General features: G+C 38.3%; 1 protein-coding gene across 1 annotated transcript in view; it reads right to left on the minus strand.

Annotated features, from left to right (window-relative positions):
* The window catches only part of ABCA4 (ATP binding cassette subfamily A member 4), an 86,931-nt gene extending 66,321 nt beyond the window's left edge, over positions 1 to 20,610 (minus strand). Inside the window, exons 1-7 of the mRNA XM_026854464.1 lie at positions 20,481 to 20,610; positions 15,021 to 15,158; positions 11,435 to 11,527; positions 7,553 to 7,646; positions 6,889 to 7,030; positions 4,874 to 5,013; positions 1,973 to 2,100 (exon numbers count right to left, since the gene is read on the minus strand). Of these exons, the coding sequence (XP_026710265.1) occupies positions 1,973 to 2,100; positions 4,874 to 5,013; positions 6,889 to 7,030; positions 7,553 to 7,646; positions 11,435 to 11,500 (570 nt within the window). The 5' untranslated portion in view covers positions 11,501 to 11,527; positions 15,021 to 15,158; positions 20,481 to 20,610. The remainder of the gene's footprint in view (positions 1 to 1,972; positions 2,101 to 4,873; positions 5,014 to 6,888; positions 7,031 to 7,552; positions 7,647 to 11,434; positions 11,528 to 15,020; positions 15,159 to 20,480) is intronic.
* Between the last annotated feature and the right edge of the window lie 269 nt (positions 20,611 to 20,879).

Raw genomic sequence — 20,879 nt, forward strand, 5'->3', positions numbered from 1 at the left:
CTTTTTTTTTTTTTTTTTTTTTTTTATTAATCAATTTGCCACTGTTTGGCCAAAGCTGGGAAGATTAAGTCCAAATTATTTTTTCAGCTAGTTGGCTGTTTCATCAGGTTTAGCTTTCAGCTCTGTGTGTCATTTCCTGCACTCCCAGGCAGCTCAGATCTAGATCTGCGGCCAGCTGTTGGCAACAGTCAGGCTCCTGTAAACACCATCAGAGCCAGAGTGAGAGGGTGTACAGTGATATGGAAGCAAACAGAGAGCAGCACAAAGAACTGGAGATGAACTATCATAGTTGAGGCTTAAGATGACCACAGAACTAGGTTCTAGTCATGGCTCTGCAACTTCTACCTCAATCAACCATAAATCCAGCCCAAGTAACCTGCTTATCAAGGTCTATAGAAATGAAGCGATTTATTCCCCATAGGAGACCAAGTGTTCAGTTCCTATTGAAAATAATTCTCTTGTGGTCTTTTGAAAAAGATGAGATTACTTTCTCTGTATCAGTTGCTCTTGGAGGAAGTATTCATAGCACTTTCTTTCCCCACAGCTGTAAATCAGCTCTTGTAAGATGATCTTGTATCCCTGTCATTTCTGCTAAGAAAACTTTATGGAGGACAGCAATAACATCAGTTAGAGCTTAAAGAGAACTACATCTCTTTCTACATCAGCCAGAATTTACAGCAGAAAAACACCATGTTCCAAGCAGGTTTCAGTCATACTTTCAGTGATGGTGTTGAAAATTTCAGTCCTGCAGGCAGAGTTTTTAACAGTAGATGAATGAATGCCACTGAGGAACTAACAGAGACTCACATAGCAGCACACAGTTCTCCTAGTGCAGCAGATCTTTGATGAAGAAGAGGTTAGGGACAAAAAAGGAAAGAGAAGCCCAGCAGGATATCTGTATATATTCTCCTTGTCATCAGCAGCAAAGCAGCAAATTTTCACCATCTCAGCTGATACAGAGGTGTGAAAATAAGTAGAATGTATCAGTTGACGCTGGCTTTGCTATGCTACTGTGGTATTGCTTCATGACAAAGAGAGAAGAGGGGGAGGGCTTCCCCTGGTACTAATCAAGAATACAGCAGATAAGTAATCTGGCTACTAGTCACACCAGCTGGAACCTGTGGTGCACAAAAGGAACTGCATACAAATTCATTAATGTCCTCCCTCTTTCTGGCCACACACAGTTCCCGCAGTTGTGTTTTATGTGACAGTGAAAAAAAGGAATTGTGTCTTTCAGCCTCAATTATTCACTTGCTTCCACCCACACAGTAACGCAGTGTAGAAATTGTTCCAGAGTTCTGATTCAGCAACATTCATTCATTAATACAGCATTCCTCCCAGAGCTCCCAGCCACCAGTACATGCAGAAGCAGAGACAGCCTGGACTTGGTCAAACACTTCCCTGCTTAGCTGCTTTGGGAGGGATTTGACCTGCAGGTTTCACTCTGAACCTTCTGAGCAGATCTTTTATTCAATCAGAATCTAAGAAAGTGGGTCTGCCTCTTTACTCTCACCTATTCATGTGAGACAGTGCCATAAAGCCACCATATTCCTTTGCTGACATTGGGGCAGAGAATTTAAATCTTAAATTAAGAACTTCAAATAGTTCTCTGCTGCTGTTCATCAGGACTGCTGTCTCGTAAGGATGCACAGCTGCCTTATGCTTCTGAGCCGAGTCTTTAACCATGGGAATGCATTGCTTGGCAGTATCATTTCTTGATGCTTGTTATTTGGGAGCAACAACAGCATTGAACCAAATATCTATAATGCATATTTCAAAATGTTTTTTAAAGACAAAGCAAACACCTCTTCCTCTAGATTCATTAAAAAACAAAGGCAGAATTTGTACAAACACCCTATAAGGCAGCAAGTATTCTGGGAACAAGGCTCTCGCTGAGGTTACTTTGCATATGTAACTCCAGAGATTGTATTCCACACAGATTAACATTTTGGTAGCTGTCATCTATACCCACCTGCTCAGGGCGCACTTGAGCATTAAGCAGCTGGAAAACAACAGCATCTGGGAGGCTAGAGCGTTCCAGCAAGAAGGAAGTGAGTGTCTCCCCATCTTTCAAAATGTCTAGAATTCTTATTCCTCTTCCTGCATGAAGAAAGGAGTGCAGACATCAGTGAGATACCAAACAGAGGAAAAGAACAACTCATACCCTAGCTTAAACCTGCAAAAATTATGTACTTTGATTCTATACTTAGTAGTGACTAATGGGGTCCAAAACTATTTTTGAAATTCAGAATCATTTTAATCCTTTGTTGGAGAATGATCATCAGAATATGCTCAGTGTTTTGACTGCATATCTGATCTCTAAGATGTTTCAGACTAGAACTTTAGCAATGGAGGTACTGAAAGCATCCCTGACTGCATTTGAAAGTATCTGCTTTTTTTCTGAGGTAATGTTTTATTTTAAATGTTCAGATTCAAGTGTGCTATTGTTGCTAGTGTCCTTCTTCTGGGCCTTGCATAAATAACTTTAGCCAACCATTTACATTACACTTATTTATCACTTGCTGTCACTTAATCTTAGCTAGTTGATCTTATTCTGTAGTATTGTAAAAATGGCCCCTTGAAAATCGTTCCTGAGAAAAAAACTCATTTTCCTTGGAGAAGCATAAATTGTTTGTAGTTTAATAGTAATATAAATCTAGATTACCAATTATTAAACAAAAAACTGGCAAATTTTCAGGCAAACCAATGAGACTACCCAGTGTTAAATTAAACACATATGAGAGGCCACCACATTTCCCTAATCCTATCTATAACAATATTCAAAATACTGCTGTTCTTAAAGTCAAATAGTGTCAATCTTTTTTAACTTGTCTCTGTTACAAGTGTGAATTCTGCCTCAGTATGGTACAAGTGAAAGCTTGGAAAGTGAATGTTGCTTGTGTCCATTGAATACCACAGCCTTTATTAAAGGTCGTTCACATAGCATCAACAGACTTTGGTAAAAAATGCTTGAAAAGTGCTAGTTCTTCCAGTCTTTAGAAAAGACAATTGAAACAGATAGGAGCAGCATGTATCATACTGACATGGGGAATGTAGCTGTACACATCTCCACATAAACATGCACAAATTTGCTGCTGAGTATCTCCATTCTATGAATTAAGTAGAATCTTATCAGTTTGACAACTAACTTCTACAATTTCACCTCCAATAAGCATAATCTGTCCTAGGGCTGCAGGGGCTGAGCAGAACTTCTTTGGTTGCTCCTCTGTGTATTTATTCAAGCAGTAAACACTGAAAACAATAGTAGTGGCCTGTCTCTTATTCTCGCTGATGCTTTTCCTGGCACCCGGGCATTGTGGAGGAAAAAACACAGGACAGGAACACATCTCGCCAAATGTGTTGTGCAAGGGGGAACAAGACAAGGGAGGAGGACTCAAGAGGTAGATCTGGTTTCAGGAATAGGGAGAAGGAGCAATCTCAATTCAGTCATTTGTTAATTTTTCATTGTTCCAACTTTGCAGAAATAAATATTCTGTCAAGATTGTTACTTACAGGCAATAGCAGTAAGCCACACACATAGAGAACTTAGTCAATTCTGCTGTACCTTTTCCTGTATGGGAAAAGGTATCAATTCACATTTTATCAGTATAGCTCCAGAACCGACTTTGTTATTTATGAAACAGAAGATTCCAAACATTTGTGTGTGTGTGTGTGTTTGGTTTCCTTTTTAAAGTAAAACACATTTAAAAACCCCACATATACTGAAACAGCATTAACATGATATTTCACAGGAGTGGGGAGGAATGTACTCTATTTTCCAAGTTCTGAGTAAAAGTGATACAGGATGCAAAGGCAAGTTCCTAGACCATGGGGTGTGGTCCCTTAGCAATATGTTGCAAACTCAGGGCATGTCATGCTTTTCCTCACCTCTAAATAGACGGGTTTTGTTTTTATAGTTATGTACAAATTACAGCTCAGATTGTACTCAATTTCTCATTGTCTGCATGCTCGAGCATTTTGATTGTCTCAGTTATTTACAATGAGATAGTCCCTTTTTTACTTCTAGTTAAAAACCTTTAATAAGGTAGTGGAGCATGTGTATCAGATGGTTTATACACAATTTATTAAAAATACAGGGACAGTGACTATTTGATTTTCATAAGAGTATTATTCCTGTGGCAAAGGACTTGAGAATGGGACAGATCAATTCTCAAAGCCAGTCCATTTTTGTGCCTTTAGCTTTATGAGTATATTTTCAAATTCTGTACTTAAAGCTCAAATATTAAATTAAAATTTTATTATTAAGCCATTTCCTATTTTTCCCCAGGACTATGTTTTGAGTTTGGCAGGTTTTTTTAAGTAAAAATGTAGCCATATAATTTGAAATTCTGTTTATAAGAAGTGTGCACTGCCTTTTCTCTCTGATCACATCATCAAAACAAGATGAGTTTCCTTCTTCACTGTTCCAAACCTATTTCAGCTAACACCTGAAACAAAGCTCTTCCCTGGGTTATGCTTCTAGTATATATTCAGGCATATGCCTAGTTTTCCATTCTTCTGCATCTTCCAGTAACATCATCTTACTGTTTCTGACTCTACTGTAATAATAATGAAATCTCTTAATTCACATGTTTTGCTTTGGGTGGTGAGATACCCATGTTTTTGTGTTTTGAGTTTTGTTTATCTTCTTTTAAGGAAGATGGTTGTGAAATGGAGCTGATTGTCTCCTTTCTCTCAAATGAAAGGTGTTTGTTACAACACTGGACCAGTTTTAACTTACTCTGCTTACTGTCAGAGAGGGTAACAGCCACACATGAAATAAATTACCATGTTGTCAGTTTGCAGAGTAACTACTAGTCAGCTCTCAGAAGGAAAAATTCAGTAGTCTAAAGGATACAGACAAAACAATTACCTGCAATTCTTTCAGGATTAGTTCTTATTGTTTCCATAAACTGAGTCATAATATTCAGTTCTTCCCAGATTCTGCCAAGGCCACGGCTTTCAGGGGCTTCCAGTAAGAGCTCCTGAGCATCTTTATATACCCTTGCAAGGCTGAAAGAAGAAATAGTGAACCAACAATAATTTAAGACTGATGCCTCTTGAGAACCTTTCACATTAAAAAAAAAAAAAAAAGTGAAGTTGACTTTCTCTGCATTAGTATGAGGAAAAAATAAATAATTTTGTCCTCAGTCTTGAAACTCAAAGCTCAGTTTTGTTGTGACAACAGAGTAGTTTCAGGTGGTGTGGGATTCAGTTAGATTTTGAAGTCCACAGAAGATTTAAGAGGACTACTGGTGTTGAAGAAGGTTGGCTTCTCATATACTTTCTTCATTAGCCATGCTAATCTTGCTGGGGAGACACCATCTTCCCCAGACAGCATTTATCTCACAGCTATGGTGCAAATCTACTCTGGTTCTGGCCCAGGCTCAGCTCCAGGAGTTAGATGGGACACTCTGGACCCATGCAGCCCTGCTCGGCCAGGGAAGTGACATGGAATCACTCAGACACAGAACCCTCACCCCCTTCCTGGCTGAGTCCCCTCCAATGTAAGGGTGGCATTTAAATCCCTTCAAAACAGTTTTTCTAAGGAGAGGCAGAAAACGGGAGTGACAAACTGTCACAGGCAGCTGTTCACCTGCTGATTGTGGGTTAGAACACGCAGTTCAAGCAAGGATGCAATCAGGTCCTGCATTTATAAGCAAGTACTAGCAGAAGGGGAGGCCATTACAGTTTTTTAATGGTGTTATGTTTTTCCATACATGGAACGGTATATCTCAGTCCTCATGACTTATTTTAGCTTACAGGAAACAGCAAACAGGAAGGAATAAATTCTTTCAGAAAACACAATGTATTTGCTTCCTCTGTAATGCACTGAATTTATTCTGACTCACAAAGGGCCAGTTTACACTGTAATAAGTAACTAGGAAAACCAGAATGTATAGAAGACAGAACCCCCTAGCTTCACTGTGTGATTGACTGTACCCCACAAAAAAAGTCTGACTATTTTAAATCCTGTTCACTAGGAACAAAAGGTCAAATGCTAAATTAACTCCAAGCTACAGACTTTCACATGACTGCAGCTTTAATGGCCTTAACACTGTTAGCACATGAATTTTAATCACTGGATGCACCAAAGTGGACTATTAGCAAAGGGAGATTTGAAGCATTTTTTATAGCTATTCTAATAGGTTTTTACTCTAAGGGTCTTTGTCTGCTATGCTGTCCTTCATGACTCTGCTATAGGAAACAATGCAATGCAGCGCTCCCACAGCTCTTTTTCACTAACAGTCCAGAAATCTCCCATCTTCCTATTTTTGTTAATAAGCTTAGTATCTCAAGACTACTATTAAAGTCGCACAAGTATATAGCAAAACAGGTGCTACATAAGTAGCAATGAAGATTTTCTTTTGCTGCTACTTCATCAGAGCTGTCACTCAGAAGGGACAACTCAAGTGATAAGAAATCTAAGGGATTTCATACTCTTATATCAAAAAGATTTGTCCTAAGACATTCATAAGCAGTAGGCAATAGAAAGGATAGATTTTATTAAATGAACATGTTCCCTAGAGACTTGTACAACTGATCACTTTGGGGCCCAAGGGCCCAAACCTACCATCATGAGCTGTTTCAACTTTGCTGCCCATTGTTGAAATGAAATTGATATGCTAGGACTGAAAATTTTTGTCTTCCAGTATTTGCACCCCACTGCCTTCTTAAATGCTCACCTTTCCCTTTCCATTCACACCACAGAACATTTATTTTAAAAATATACCTCAGTGCACTGGGGGACCTTTCTAGAAGATACTCCTTTCTCCTTGCATTATGCATGCCCATTACTGCTCAACAGGTGCCAAGAGCTGGCTACCAGCAGTTGCCTAGCAGGCCTGTGTTAATGCAACCCAGTCTCCCACATACAGCTCTGCTTACATGGAATTGTTGTAGTTGGACACAACACCTGGACCCTCTCCATGGGTTGGGCTGCGGAAACAGGGATTGTTCATATTACAGAAGATACCATGTAACCATGGCAGCGTTCCTGCAGATGGCATTGCCTTGTTTGGGAAGTGACCTAGAGTATGGAAATGCAAATTATAAATTATTATGTGCCTTTTCTAATGTAGCTTGTGTGAATCTAAATAGCACGATGGGTTGGCTCACTACAGAAGGAATGCAATGGAAATCAAATGGGTTTCTCTTTTAATAAGCAGAAAAACCCAAAAAGTCACAGATATAAGCAATATGGCTATTTTCAACTGAAATAAATTCGAAGCTAACTTTTTCTAATTAAAAAAAAAATAGTGAGGCAGTAGTTTCTCAGTAACAAAATTACAGAAATCTAAAACTTGATAGTCTTGAGACCTCATGTGAAGTCTGACCACAAAGTATCTCATAGGAAAACTAGAGCTTTTTTTTCCTTCTCCTCACTGGTAATTTTTACAATATATTCCTATAACTAAACTACCCAAAGTAAAGTCTGTTCTTTTGCCACTGGAGAATAATACTTGACAAACATGTCCCAGTATCTCTGTTTGAGAACTCTAGCCATTATCTAGCACAAGTCAGAGCATTAAAACATCTTAGATGTTCTTACATTCATGTTGGTGATACAATGGATTAGCTTTCCTTAGCCAAACAAGGGCAAGAAATAATGACACAGGCCATAGAAGCTCCACTAGAAAACGAAGCTGGAAAAAAAAAGAAAAAAATTAATTCAAAATAAATTTTACAGATGAGCCATGTATAGAATCATGAAGTGACTAGGGGGCTGAGGCCCCTTCTCACAGCAGCAATATCCAGTGCAACATGTGCCCATGCTTATTCCTTGCCTGTTTCACCATTTGGAAAGGACACCCAGGAATACCAAGGATTTCATCAGAGCCCAATGAAACATCACCGTTAACTCAGCGGCTTCACCTCTTCTAAAGAAATGTTTAAGCATCCTGACTGAGGTAAAAAGAGATGGCAGGTAGTACTAAACTGCCAGATAGACCAGATATAATTAAAAATAGTTTTTATTCAAAGGGGATGGCTCTTTAACAATACAGAAAAAAATTATTAGATGCAAGAGAGAAAGCGTGGGGTTTTTTTTCCACGCTTTCGCAATGCTGGGCTCATTAGCAGGCTGTCAGTGCACTGTGCTTACCCAAAGGTAAAATACTTTACCATTAGCTTACATTCTTTGATCTTTACTTTTGCTTCTTTTTGACAACATTCATTTCAACATTATTAATTTTCTAACACAGGTAGAAATGTATACATTAAGATCAAACACCTTATTCAGTAACATAAAAGACCCCATCAAAGGCCACTTTATTGCCCAGGTCTTTCAATACACTTAGAACAGTCACCAGCTCCCAGTCATGACAGAAAATCAAGGGCACTGCTTTACCACAGAGCAATATCCTGCCTGGTTTTCAGTCTGTTTCCTCCACTCCTGTGTTTCAGTTTATTTTACTGCCTCTGTGTGTTTTGGCAGAAGTTTGAAACTACAACCCTTTGATCCTGTGATACAGGCTTTGGGCTCAGAGGATCAGCTATGGGGTTTTTGTGTCCAGCCACGTGGCACTTTTTTTCTCCTCCCTTCAAGAACCAGGACAAACTCTCTCCAGGACCGGGGTTGTAGCACATGCACAGGAAAGCCCTCCCTGCCCTCTTCCCTTTGTTCCTGCCTCCCTAACCAGGCACAAAATATTTAACAATAATGTGCACAGCAGCAGAGCCACACAAGATGGGTCATGTGTGAATGTTTTTTTCCAAACTGAGCCATGCAGGGCAAAAGATACTCCACACCGTAATTACGAACAGGTTTTTGGAGCTGCCCTGCTTTTTTCCACTATAACTTTGTGTAATCGCTTTAGCTAAGCATAGCTTATGCTTACAGTAAAAGGGTAGAAAGCAAACAAGCAGCAGGCAACTATTTCTCATTTCACACTTTTTCTCTTAAGGCTTTTTTTTTTTAAATAGAACAACAACAAAAAAAACCCCACCACAACCTAGGAAGTTATGCATGCCTGATATTTTTAAAGCCAGACAGAATCCTACCAGCAGCAAAGAGCAGATGACACAGTTATTAGAGAAGGAAACCCTCTATTGTACAGCTCTTCTCCTTGATAGATGTTGTGCACAGTTCAGCATACAGACCCTTCTCAGCAGGGGTCCACAAGGTCTAATTAACACCCGTGGCCATCCATTTGATAAGATATTTGGGACAAGCACTACACACCCATAGACTCAGAGGGGTAAGAACTCGAGAGATTCCTTGGTTGTCGTTTCTGCTGCAGAATTAATCTGGGTTATTGCTTAGATGTTGAGTCTTACTTCATTCTCAGGAAATACAAAATCTTAAGACTTGAATTCAGTAATTTCTGCCTGAGCTAACTAGTTTGGAAGGGATTAAAGGCTAAAGCACAAAGGAAGCTTGCTTTCAAGCTGGTACACAATGTGTCATGCGATGACGAACCAAGTGCTGTTAGCCCTCTGATTCTTTCCTGTGAACCTTTTTCCAAGGACACACAAGTGTATCAGAACTCACTTGAAGGATCGGAGAGCAGCTCATAAGCCTGCAGAACCACAGGCAGAAATCCCAGCAACATAAACAGAAAAATGTAATATCCAGATGGAGCTGTAATGGACCCAACACAGTGATAAGACCATATAAATGTGGCAAGTTTAAATTGGCTGTGGATCAACTGTTAATTCTGTAATGAAGTCTTTCCTCTTGTGACTTAGTTTAGACTCAATGATAAACATGAGTAGACGATTGGATATGCCTTCACTCATGGTACTGCATGACGGTTAACAAAGAACCAGCCGATTCTCCCAAAACACGTTTTATAGCTACTTTTGACATTATAGATTTTTGTTTTGGCTACCTCATTTCTCTGTGTAGACAAATAAGCAGGTAGGTTTATACACTTAGAAAATGAAATTATTTTTACTGACTATTGTAAAATGTTTTACTCTGAGTGGAGAAAATATTCCTCTGTTGTGGATTGAATCACAAGCTTAAAATGCTCATCACAGAGAAGACCTCTGACAACACCAGGAAACACCAAGGTAGCATTTTTGAAAATTCTATATGAAAAAACACAGGAAAAAAGAAAATTCCTAAAACCCAAACAGGTACTTTGGGTCACACATCTGAGCAGATTTGCCCAAATGAAATAGTATTTCATACACCGAAAATACTAAAGAATTACATAAAGAACCGTTTGCTAAAAATTAAAAACTCAGTGGTTTCCAATTCTCTCAGCATACACATTTGAATATCAGAAAGATATGGATTTTCTTGGTGGTTTGTTTTGGTTTTGTTTTATTTTCTTTTTTTCTGAACTTGCAAATCAAACTACTACAGCACCTTGACAATCAGTAACTGAAATCCAGCTTCAGTTTGGTGTAATTTAAGGTCAAGTATGGATTGGTGACTTGCATACTGTATACTTGCATGAACTGGCAATGGTATATGCATCAGCTCTTGATGGCAATGTAGACCCTAGGAGAAAGTCTGCTTGGAAGCTATCAAGGAAAGGACATTCAATTTGTCTACAAAGAAAATCAGATAATCCTTTGATCCTGGAGATTTCAGCACGTGAGTTGTTCCTCATGACTACAATCAGGTCAGCATAGGTAAGCATTTCAACTCATCCCATGGTTCAGTTTGACCCTATTGATCTCTGTCATTATGGCAAAAGTTTTAATGATTTACAGCCTCACAGATGCCCTAATGTATTTTTTTTATTATTTTCCATTTGAAACAGGTAGTCTATCTCTATAGGACCTCAAAGGGACTTCCTTTGCCTGGGAACCAGGCAAAGTGACTTCCTTTGCTGGACAGTAGTTGCGGTATGTCAGATGACCAAGACCTCATCTGAGGTTTTGTTTGATGCTAAGAAAATTTGGCTTATAGAAAAACAACAACAACAAAAAGAGAAATGACAAAATAAGGTGGAAAGTAATAGATAAATTTACTCTAAGACAGTATCATAAGATCTAAGAGGATTTGAAAGGATTTAAATACTTCTCTTATTTTCACTTATGTCATTCAGCCATATTAAAAAAGGCAAAATCTGTTGGAACATTAGGGCCCTAAACCTGATTCATGTCTAAGAGCAGCTGGATGTGAGAAGCAAATCCAAAATTAGGAATCAAACCTTCCAGAGCTGAATGGTGCTCATCATGTTTTCTAACAGCAGATCTTTTTATGTGAAAATACAAAAATATTACTACCTACAACACTTCCCCTGGTACACAATGCTATTTTTCAAAGAAAACCCCAATACAAGTATTCAATGTTTAATCTGTAAAAAGCAGTTTTGCCAGTTGCACCAGACAAAATCCCATACAGCAGGCCCATAGAAAGATCACATTTGATTCTTTGACAAATTTGTGATTTTTACATGCTGATAAATATACCAGTCACTTTATCCTGTGGAGTGTGCGGTCCAAATCTGAAATCCAAAGACTAATACTTTACCTTCTGTCTTTTACGAAGGATCCAGTTCTTCCACAGTAGAAGTCTGACTTGCCTAAAGAAGCTCATTCTTCTGCATCAACACTTCTGGTTAACCTGCGGCAAAGGATGCATTGCCATTTCTCAGCTGACAGCTGAAACAGACCTCAGAGCAAAGTAACAGCTTTCTGTTCTTATTTTAAGATTATGTTATCATAGAGATTGGTTCCTTACGTTGTCTGCACCATTTAATTTTGCACTTGATACACGATCATACATGAAAAATTGTGGTTTTCCTTTGTTTGGAGACTGTTTCCTCCAACACATTTATCAGCACCAAAAAGCAATAGAGAAGAAAAGCATTACTTTTGAATGAAAAAAAAAAATTAACATTGAATACAGCTATTAAATTGGACTTGCAAGCAATGAAAGTAGTTAACTGTTGCATCATTTACCAGATTAAATCTGTGCTTTCAAACTGTTTTTTCCAAGAAAAGATGGATTTACAATTGAGCATCAGTTTATATAAAATTGTTCAGTTATTATGATAAAGACAGATTAGGTTATCCATTCAGACACTATAAATGCATATTAACACAGCTTGAAATGGACTTTGTAAAGGCAAAACCATTTTGTTGTCATTTTATTTTAAAAAATACAGGATCTCCTATTTTTATGCTTTTAAATTCAGCAACTCCCACTACATTTTAGTAGTGATACAACAGAATTTAAACCATTGTATGCGCTGTTTTCTAGGTTCATGAGTCATTTTAATCACCACTAACTTCTACCTTCAAAAGGAAAAAGAGAATTTGACATATAAATCTAAATACTAGATACAGGGACCTGTGAAAAAATAAACCACTTGAATTTGCTAACTGTATCAACCTCCTACTTTACAGCTGCGTTATAGGATTTAAGTGATCGAAGAGGATTTTCTTTATGAATGGTTAGTAACTAGGAGAGCATGGAAAAGGAAATGGAAATCAGATGTTGGAAAGCACTTTCTAATGATAAGAATGGTGAAGTAGTAGAGCATGGGAGGGCTGTGGGGCCACCATTGCTGGAGATTACTCAATTCTATCAAGAATTACACAGGTAAAACTGCTCATGGATTACAGGATTTGTTGAGTCTCTCTTGCCACTATTCTTCTAGAATTTTGTTTCTGGAAAATCTATTAAGTGGAGGAGATTATGTTTGATTTCAAGAGACAAGGTTTAGAAAACATTGAAATATTTTGGCCTAATGTGTCAATAAATGACTAGTTAAAAGCATTAGATAAAAATCAGTAATATTTATTTGACTGTTTCAGAAAATCATCTCAGGTCTACATTTTGTGAACTGAAAAGGAATTTAGACCTCAACCAGGAAGGAGAGTGGCCAGCACTGGGGAAGGGCTGGCACCAGCCCTGACTAACTCTGCTGGAAAGGTATCCTAAAAGATGTGCAGATCTCTTCTGACATATTGTGCATAGAGGAGATTGGAACACGATATTTAAGGCCAAACTTACCTAGAATTAGACAGTACTGAGATCCTAAACATACATAGTGTAATTCAGAAGGGGACCAGTTTTGTTCTGGGAGATCTAGCTTCACACTGAAACAGGCTTCAGATCCAATCAACCTATTACAGGAGGAAACATTACTGAAGTCTTGACATTGAAACTGAAGAACTGAATAGAAAGGAATAAGAAATTCTGTATCAAACTGGCTATATGATAGTCCTTCCAGAGTTTGCCACACTGTACTTGTGCAAAAAGGCAGCCAACCATGTAGTAACAGGCCCATTTTGCAAGCCCAAGTGTCAAAACACAGACATTTCTTTTTTCAGAGCTGACACCAATCTAGATTGCAGAGTGTACTCAGGAGATAGAAAATGCTAAATTTCAACACATCCAAAATTTTTTCTCCTTCACCAAGTAATTGAAAAGAAGCACACATAGTTCTTACTCTGACATTTACTTAATCCAGAGCATGTCTGAGCAGTTAGCTGTTGGGAGGGTTTAGAACCCAGGAACAAAATCTGCTGAGCATCAAGGAAAGACAATACTTTTGCAGTTTCACTAGTGGCAGCAGGTTCTGCAGGTAAACAGGATGATGGCTCCTAAGAACATTCTCACATGGAAAGCTGCCCTATATTGGTTGCAGGCAGCTCCCAGCAGTCACCAACATGCAGCTGCTGTTAGTGTGGCAAGCCTGCCACTCCTCAGGAGTCTCCAGCGAGATTCCCTTCACATAGTTGCCAACTATGGGCAGTCAGATGGTTTTCTGACACTCCTGCATAACTCAGGGCTCTGCAACCTGCTGCTATTCTGAAGAATGAATCCTGCAGCTGAACAAACAAGGAAGAGCCAGTTTTGCTGCAGCACCTCTCACCTTCCTCTAAACCCCAGGTGGACACTGCAATCTTTCTGCAACAGCTGTAAAAGGGAATTCAAGCATACATGTCAAGGCCATAAAAATCTGTAGTCTGTCCCTGGCCTGGCCTCTCCTCTTCTTCCTGGCTCGTTACTGAGCCATCCATCATTAAGAGTTACTATCTCAATGAGAGATTCCCTAGTAGTATAGAGTTTTATCTCATGTTCCTAAATCTCTCGCTGTGTATGACATACCTGCACCACCCTGTAATTTTCACTACTATTAGCAGGAAAATTTGTAGTGCAAGGCCATAACTGGGATTAGGATTGCCAGATAAAATGGTTGTTTGCATTTGCCCTGGAAAATCTATCTCTTTCTGATACTAAAAATACAGTAGCAAAGAAGCCAAACCAATAACCTTGGGGAAGGGCAGTAAATAAATTTATCCAGATTGTGCTTGCTATTTAACCTTTAAGGTGTTTTGCATTAAACCTTGCTAGTTAAATTTGTTGATAGCAATGGGGAGAGATATTCCTTATAAACAGAGTGACTCAATGAAAGCCAATCTAATCAAAATGCACAAAGTGCCAAAGAAATTAACTTTTAGAAAGCAACTACTAGATTACTACCAAGATTAAGATTCTGCTAAATGAGTCAGAATTTACAAGTACTTTTCCTTTTGGCCTAAACCAAACTATTTCAGTTATGGCATTAATACATGAAATGCAATCAACATATAAAAGAAAGATTCTGTTTTGTTCATCAGACGTGTTAGAATCAGCTCTAATTTTAGGATAAACAAGAACACATATTTCCCTGGACTGCTTTGTTTATAAAACCTTCACTAGGAGCTAAAGTGAAAGAACCTTGCTTTTCTAAATGGAATAGTTTCACAAATGTGAGTGTTACAGTGTATTAACCTTATACTGCTTAGAAATCTGAATTAGACAGGTGAACATGAGATAAAAGTATAGAAAAAAGTACTACAATGACAGGTGAACATGATATAAAAGTTTAGAAAAAGAAATACTAAAATGATGTAATCAGAAGACACTGGACAGATAAGTCTCAGATTCTGTAGCAGCACAGAATAAATAAGGAATAATTAATTTTCAATCCCAAAATATCCTTTCCTATCTGGGAACTACTCAGACTCACACAGAATTCCATGGTTAAGATTCAAACTCTACTAATTTAAATAGAGCAAAATGCTAATAAAACAATGGATTAGGACCATGATAAAAATAGTACCTAGCACTAATGTGTTGAGAACTCCACCTGGGCTCAGGAGGTGCATGAACTTCTGGAGTGACCAGTCATGGTGGAGATCTATCTTCATTCTTTAAAGGCAGCCACCCTGCTCACAAAATCAATGCTGGCTTGTGACAGCTGCAATTAGAAACAGCACAGGCACCACAAGAAATTCAGTTTCCAAAAAAGCAAAGTTTATTAACATAGTTATTAACCCCTTCCTAAAACCAGAAAAAGTCCTACACATGTATGAACCGTTCAGTCAGTTTTTCATTAAGAAGGGAATGCAAATTATGACTGTTATTTAAAATGGCATATGCTTGCTGCCTGAAGACAACAAGCTGAAGGAATGTGACTTATACCCATGGCATATGAAAATCTGTGTTTTGTTAATTTTCCTCTTGCAGGAACTGTTTTCCTTTCCAGGAGGCTGATTGTAAGGGCCAATAAAAATAACTTGATTCTATCACCAGCATATTATTGAAGTATGGGAAGACTCTTACAAAGCCCGAACGCAAGAAAATAAAACCCAGCACTTTAAAAATTTTTAATCTTTTTTCTTTTTTCCTAGCAGTTCATGGAATAATGATTTGCTGCATACATGCAGAAAGAAAACTCAAATATTGTTGACAAAAGACAAGAAAGTGAAATAAGTAATTGGCTACATCAGTTATTACCACCAGTTTTAATACAGTATAATAAATAGAAATACTGGTTTTAAATCAGTAGAAATAAATTTAATTTTTATATTTTTTAAAAAAAATCTAATTTCTCCAAGTTTAACCCTGTTCAACCAAGTTCAACATCCAGGACAACATCAGAGAAAAAAAAAAACCAAGAGTTTAAAATATCTTTAAACAATGAAGTAATAAAAAAGGCTTTTTCTCTACTCTTCTGGCTTTTGCACTTCAGCAGGGAAATATGGTGACAGCTTTTATCACCTAGACCTTCTTGCTAGACAGCACATATTCTAGTGTTACAGCTGGAATCACAAAGAGGTGTGTGGGTTAGGAATGAAGTTAACCATTTATTTCTCAGTTGATAGCACAGGAGGCTGAAGAAAATCATGCAGTGAATCAGATACTTCTACATTTTACTTTATGTATGGTAACAGTGAGATGTGGAAATGACATAAGTAAATTAGCATCATGTAGAGTAAGTTTTTGTATCTTGACTGGCTGCCAACAGCAAACAATAGCTCCTCCCTGACTTCATCCTGGAGGTTCAGTAGAACACTCCCAGTTTCCAGATTACAAACAGCAGTTAGCAAAGGATTCTCTTACCCTGCTTACACTGTATCAATTACACCTTATTATCAAAAGCTATCAAGAATTTCTCTCGAGTATTTATTTAAGCCATTGTCTTCTGAATTTAATCATTACCTACAATATGTTCCTGTTTTTTCTGAGGAGCTTGAGCTCCAGGGTTACTGACATATCCCAGACTTCTTCATTATCTTCAGGTTAAGAACAGTGCAACATGTTCTTAATTCTCAAATTCTTTAATATTATCATGACAAACAAGTATCACCCTTGGTAACTTTATTAGCAGATTCTTTCAACTGTATATCTGCTTATATGGCCTTAAAGAAAACTGAAGTCTTTTTCACTACTTCAAAATTTACCTCCTGGGATTTTCAATACTTTCTCTAAGCTCCCCTTGTTTCATGAAGGTGTCACAAGAACTTTTTTCTATTGGAGACAATGTTTTACAGACAGGGAATTTCTTCCAGGCTTTTGAGACAAATCAGAACTGCAATAACTAGAGAAGATGGTGTTTCTTCAACCCATTCATTTTCACAAATTATTCTGACAAAATTAACATCCTTGCTGTTCTTGTACTTCCCTTGTGAAAGGCCTGGGAAGTTTGTTCTTATGACATCTGCATGTGCAGAAATACAGGTAGTTCAGTATATTTCTTCATGGGCAATCACTCTCTAAGAACAGAGGCAGCGAGACATAAAAGTAACTGTTTCACAATAGCACTACAAAAGGAAGAAAATTTTAATTTTTCTCATCTTCAATTCCGTATTTTCTAGGTAACAAGCTGCAAGGTCACACAGATATACATTTAGCTAAAAACAACATGACCTTAATGTGTGTTGGGACTCAGACCTCCACATATGCATTCAGAGAGCTTTTCGAACTGTCCTACTTCAACCAATATTTACCATATCAAGTTACCTATTAGTATTAAATGGCTCATTTCACATCTCCAACATAAATTACCCCCAAGTATTATGGTCAGATCTAGAAGAAAAAAGCACTGGGTGAACAAAATTCTTTATAGATTTTCATTTGTAAGGGTGAAAGAGACAGCAATGCAGCAAAACCTCCTCCCATCAGTGCTCACACCAGGCAATAGCTCTGTATTAAACATTATTGCAGCTTCCCTCACTGCCTCGCTGTTACTGTTCTTCCAAGTAGAAATTGATCACCAATCCAGTCTTCATTGTTTAAAAAAAAGGATGTGGCAGTGTTTACCTGTTTCTTTCTCCTTCACAGGGCTTTGGGAAGACCTTTGAGAATCCAACTTCGTTTCACTAAATTTAACAATCTGGTTTTACATCAGACCACAAGTGCCAGCTCTGAAAGCAGAGTGCTACACTCAGCACACTGCTTCCTTTCCAGCACCATCTCAGGACCTTCAAGCCTCTGCACAGATTTGCCACCTAAACCACTGCCTTGAACCTGGCTTCCTTTGCAAAGATGACATGGAAACCTCTTTTACAAGTGGCTCTGATCTAATTTCTGTTGGACCTATGTTCATATCACTGCTGAGACTCACCCTCCTACAATCTTGACAGAGAAACAAAGGGCTTTATAAAGCCATGGAGGGAAGCTCATTCCAATTAATGGCAGTGCAAAAGCAGAGAAACTAGTGCTGCTGTAGCTGCTCAGTTGTAGGTTGTTTTTTATCACTATGACTAAGTCTGAGACAACCAGACAATTCAGTAGTTTTATTCAGCAAACAAACATTTTGACCCTGAGATTCTAAGACAAGTTATTTCAAGAAAATGGATCATTTTTTGCTGCCTGCATGTACACAGAAAGCTCTAACAGATTAAACTAATCTCTCCTAATGAGATTTTTTACATCACAATTGGATGATGGTAGGACATATTTGTTTTCTATGTTCAACTATATCAGCTGTGCCTGTGACCCATTTTTGCTTTATAAAGAGTGGGATATTTGAAAATAAACAGAGAAAGATTATGTGGGACTTATTTCACACGGGAGGGGAAAATACAGTTCAGTTTATGGAGCACACTGCACTCTTTCTCTGATAGCTCTACCCACAGTTGTCACTATCACTCAGGGATTTCCTAATGATCTGTAGTTTATTGCCAGCAGCAGCAAAAAAGGTGTTTCATTTATGTGTCATTGTAATGAAAGCAATGAGTGGAAATAGAGACCTAGTGATAGTTCTTGCATTATGCCTACAACAGATACCTGATTACATAAAACTTCCCTGTGATGTACTTCATGAACACCTATATGTAATACATAGGGTCACATGCATGTTCTGTCACCTCCTCACCTACATATGCCATAGTTTTAACAGCTATATTAAATACCAGTGTTTTATCCAGGCTTCTTCCTGACTTTTGACTACAAAGTAAAATCTGGTTAAATGCTGTTTGTCCAGCCAATTATAAAAACATTCCTAGTAAACTCTACAACACAAAGATTTCTCTAAAATTAATATAATTTTAAAATTGACTGAAAAGATAGCTTTGAAAATATATACACTCATGTGTACTGGGTATGCTCATGGGCCACCTTCTAATTTACAGGAATAATGCTTTCCAACATCCAGTTTCTTAACTGGGCGAGACGTTCTTTTTTACAAATGCAGAAGAGCTCATCCCCTAGACACAGCCTCACTAGAAAGCTAACACAATTAATGCTAACACTGTTTTGCCCAGGCAAACTGTAGGAGTGCATGTGTATAAACATATCTTATACAGATAAATGGATATACCTCTGTGTGTGTAGAGAAAACTACAGATACACCAGCTGGAGTTTTCTGAGTTCAGATACATTTTGCATGTAACTATGACTGCTGAGGAAAACCCAAGCTGAAGGTTTTAGAATTTTTCCTAATGTGTTTCAGAGGCCTCTGTTTAAGATCTAGGTAAGGAATGACCTTAAGGACAACAATGAGAAGTTCTGACTAGCTTGAGTCCAATGGTATTTCTTGGATATGGCTGCTAGTAAAAAAAAAACAAAACAAAACAACAAACAGAAGGCTGAAAGTGAGGAAATGAGTTGCACTGCCTGAATAGATGGCAAAGAACAAGCTGCAAAGAAAGAGTGCACAGAAGCTGGTGGAAGCTGTATTTAAAAGGTTGCTGAAATAATGGTTCAAGGGGAATGCTGACAAGAAATCAGAGAGACTAACCAAAGGCCCAGTGAAATTTCTGTTTGAAAGGTGTATTTCTAAGAACCAAAATCAGAATCAGACTCTTCCACACATTGCAATGTGGCATCTTAGAGATCCTGTCCATGTGCAAACCCAGTAGTGAGGTGATCACCCCAATCTGTGGTTAAACAAGCACAAAGCGCACCAAGTGCTAACTCAGAGGCGTGTGTTTTCTACTGCTGGTGTAATCCAGTTTACTTCACATACACACTCTTCTGTCATCCAGCAGCATAAGGGCTGAGTGGGGATTTTCCTAGCATTCACCTTCCTCAGGCATTTTATGTTTTGGAAGATTTTCTTCTACCTGTGAGTTAAAATGCTTTTCAAAGATCCCATGCATCTCTGAATTAGAAACAGAACACCCCTCTCTCTACAAAGATAAATGGGCATGCAGATAGAACATTTTATTCAGAAAAGCTTGTCTCCAAAGCATCCTTCTGTGAAACTTATTTCCATGTTGACATGTTTATGTAAAATAGCATTTTGTAGATATCACACACCCCCACACCCCCCCACTTTGCTAGCTGAAAGTTTGTTTGTCCCCTTTTCCCAACGTATTAAGTCTATGGGTACACTGACAAGTGAGATGGCCCAGTAAAACCAGATTTATAGTGAAACAGTGAGTGCTGAGGACCCATCACCCACACACTTCATGTCTGGGGTTTACTTCAGATGAGCTTCAGTCTGGCCCCATGGACTGAATGTGCACTAGCAGCTGCAGCACATCAGCTACACTGCTAAGGCATATGTTCCAGTTTAGTCTCATCCAAAAAGAATCTGAGATCACTGTACCTTGAACCACAGCGGTAAGCAGAGAAGTCACTTAAAAAGTATAAACATGCTCTGAACTAAGTTACTAACGTTAGCATATGCATACTAACTGCCTTCCAGGAGCATTTTATGTCAGCTGTCAAACGAACTCAATTAGGCCTCTGATACACTACAGAAGCTAAAGAATTAATGGATTTGCGTGTAAAACAAATACTTCTTAAATAGAAGCAATAAAAATCTGGAAAATTTGCCACAACAGCTTACCTTATGTGTGAGCAATGCCGTAATATGTGAAAGGTTTCTGAAGGAACGTTCAGCTTGGCTGCAAAGAAACACATATCTTAAATGCAGTTTGCACTTGCAGAATAACACTGCTCAGTTGTAAGGAGATTGTTTTAATCCCCTGATTGATACAGAACGGCTCAATCTGCAAGTTTAAGGACTCCTGAATAGAAATCCTCCCAAATATCCAATATAACCAGCCCAAGTGCGATTAAGTCTGTACTAGGAAGCTAGTATTTCTGAATGTAATTTTTCCAGATCTCAACAAACGCTGTTTTTGAAAAAAATAGTCTCAGAAGGGTAGTTCTGGTAGCATTAGGGGCCCTGCTAAACAAACAGCTGTCATGACTAATTAGGTCAGCGATTTATGGAAGTCAGTAC

Source organism: Athene cunicularia (assembly GCF_003259725.1).
Source record: "Athene cunicularia isolate RWA chromosome 8 unlocalized genomic scaffold, athCun1 chr8_part1, whole genome shotgun sequence".
Taxonomy (NCBI): domain Eukaryota; kingdom Metazoa; phylum Chordata; class Aves; order Strigiformes; family Strigidae; genus Athene; species Athene cunicularia.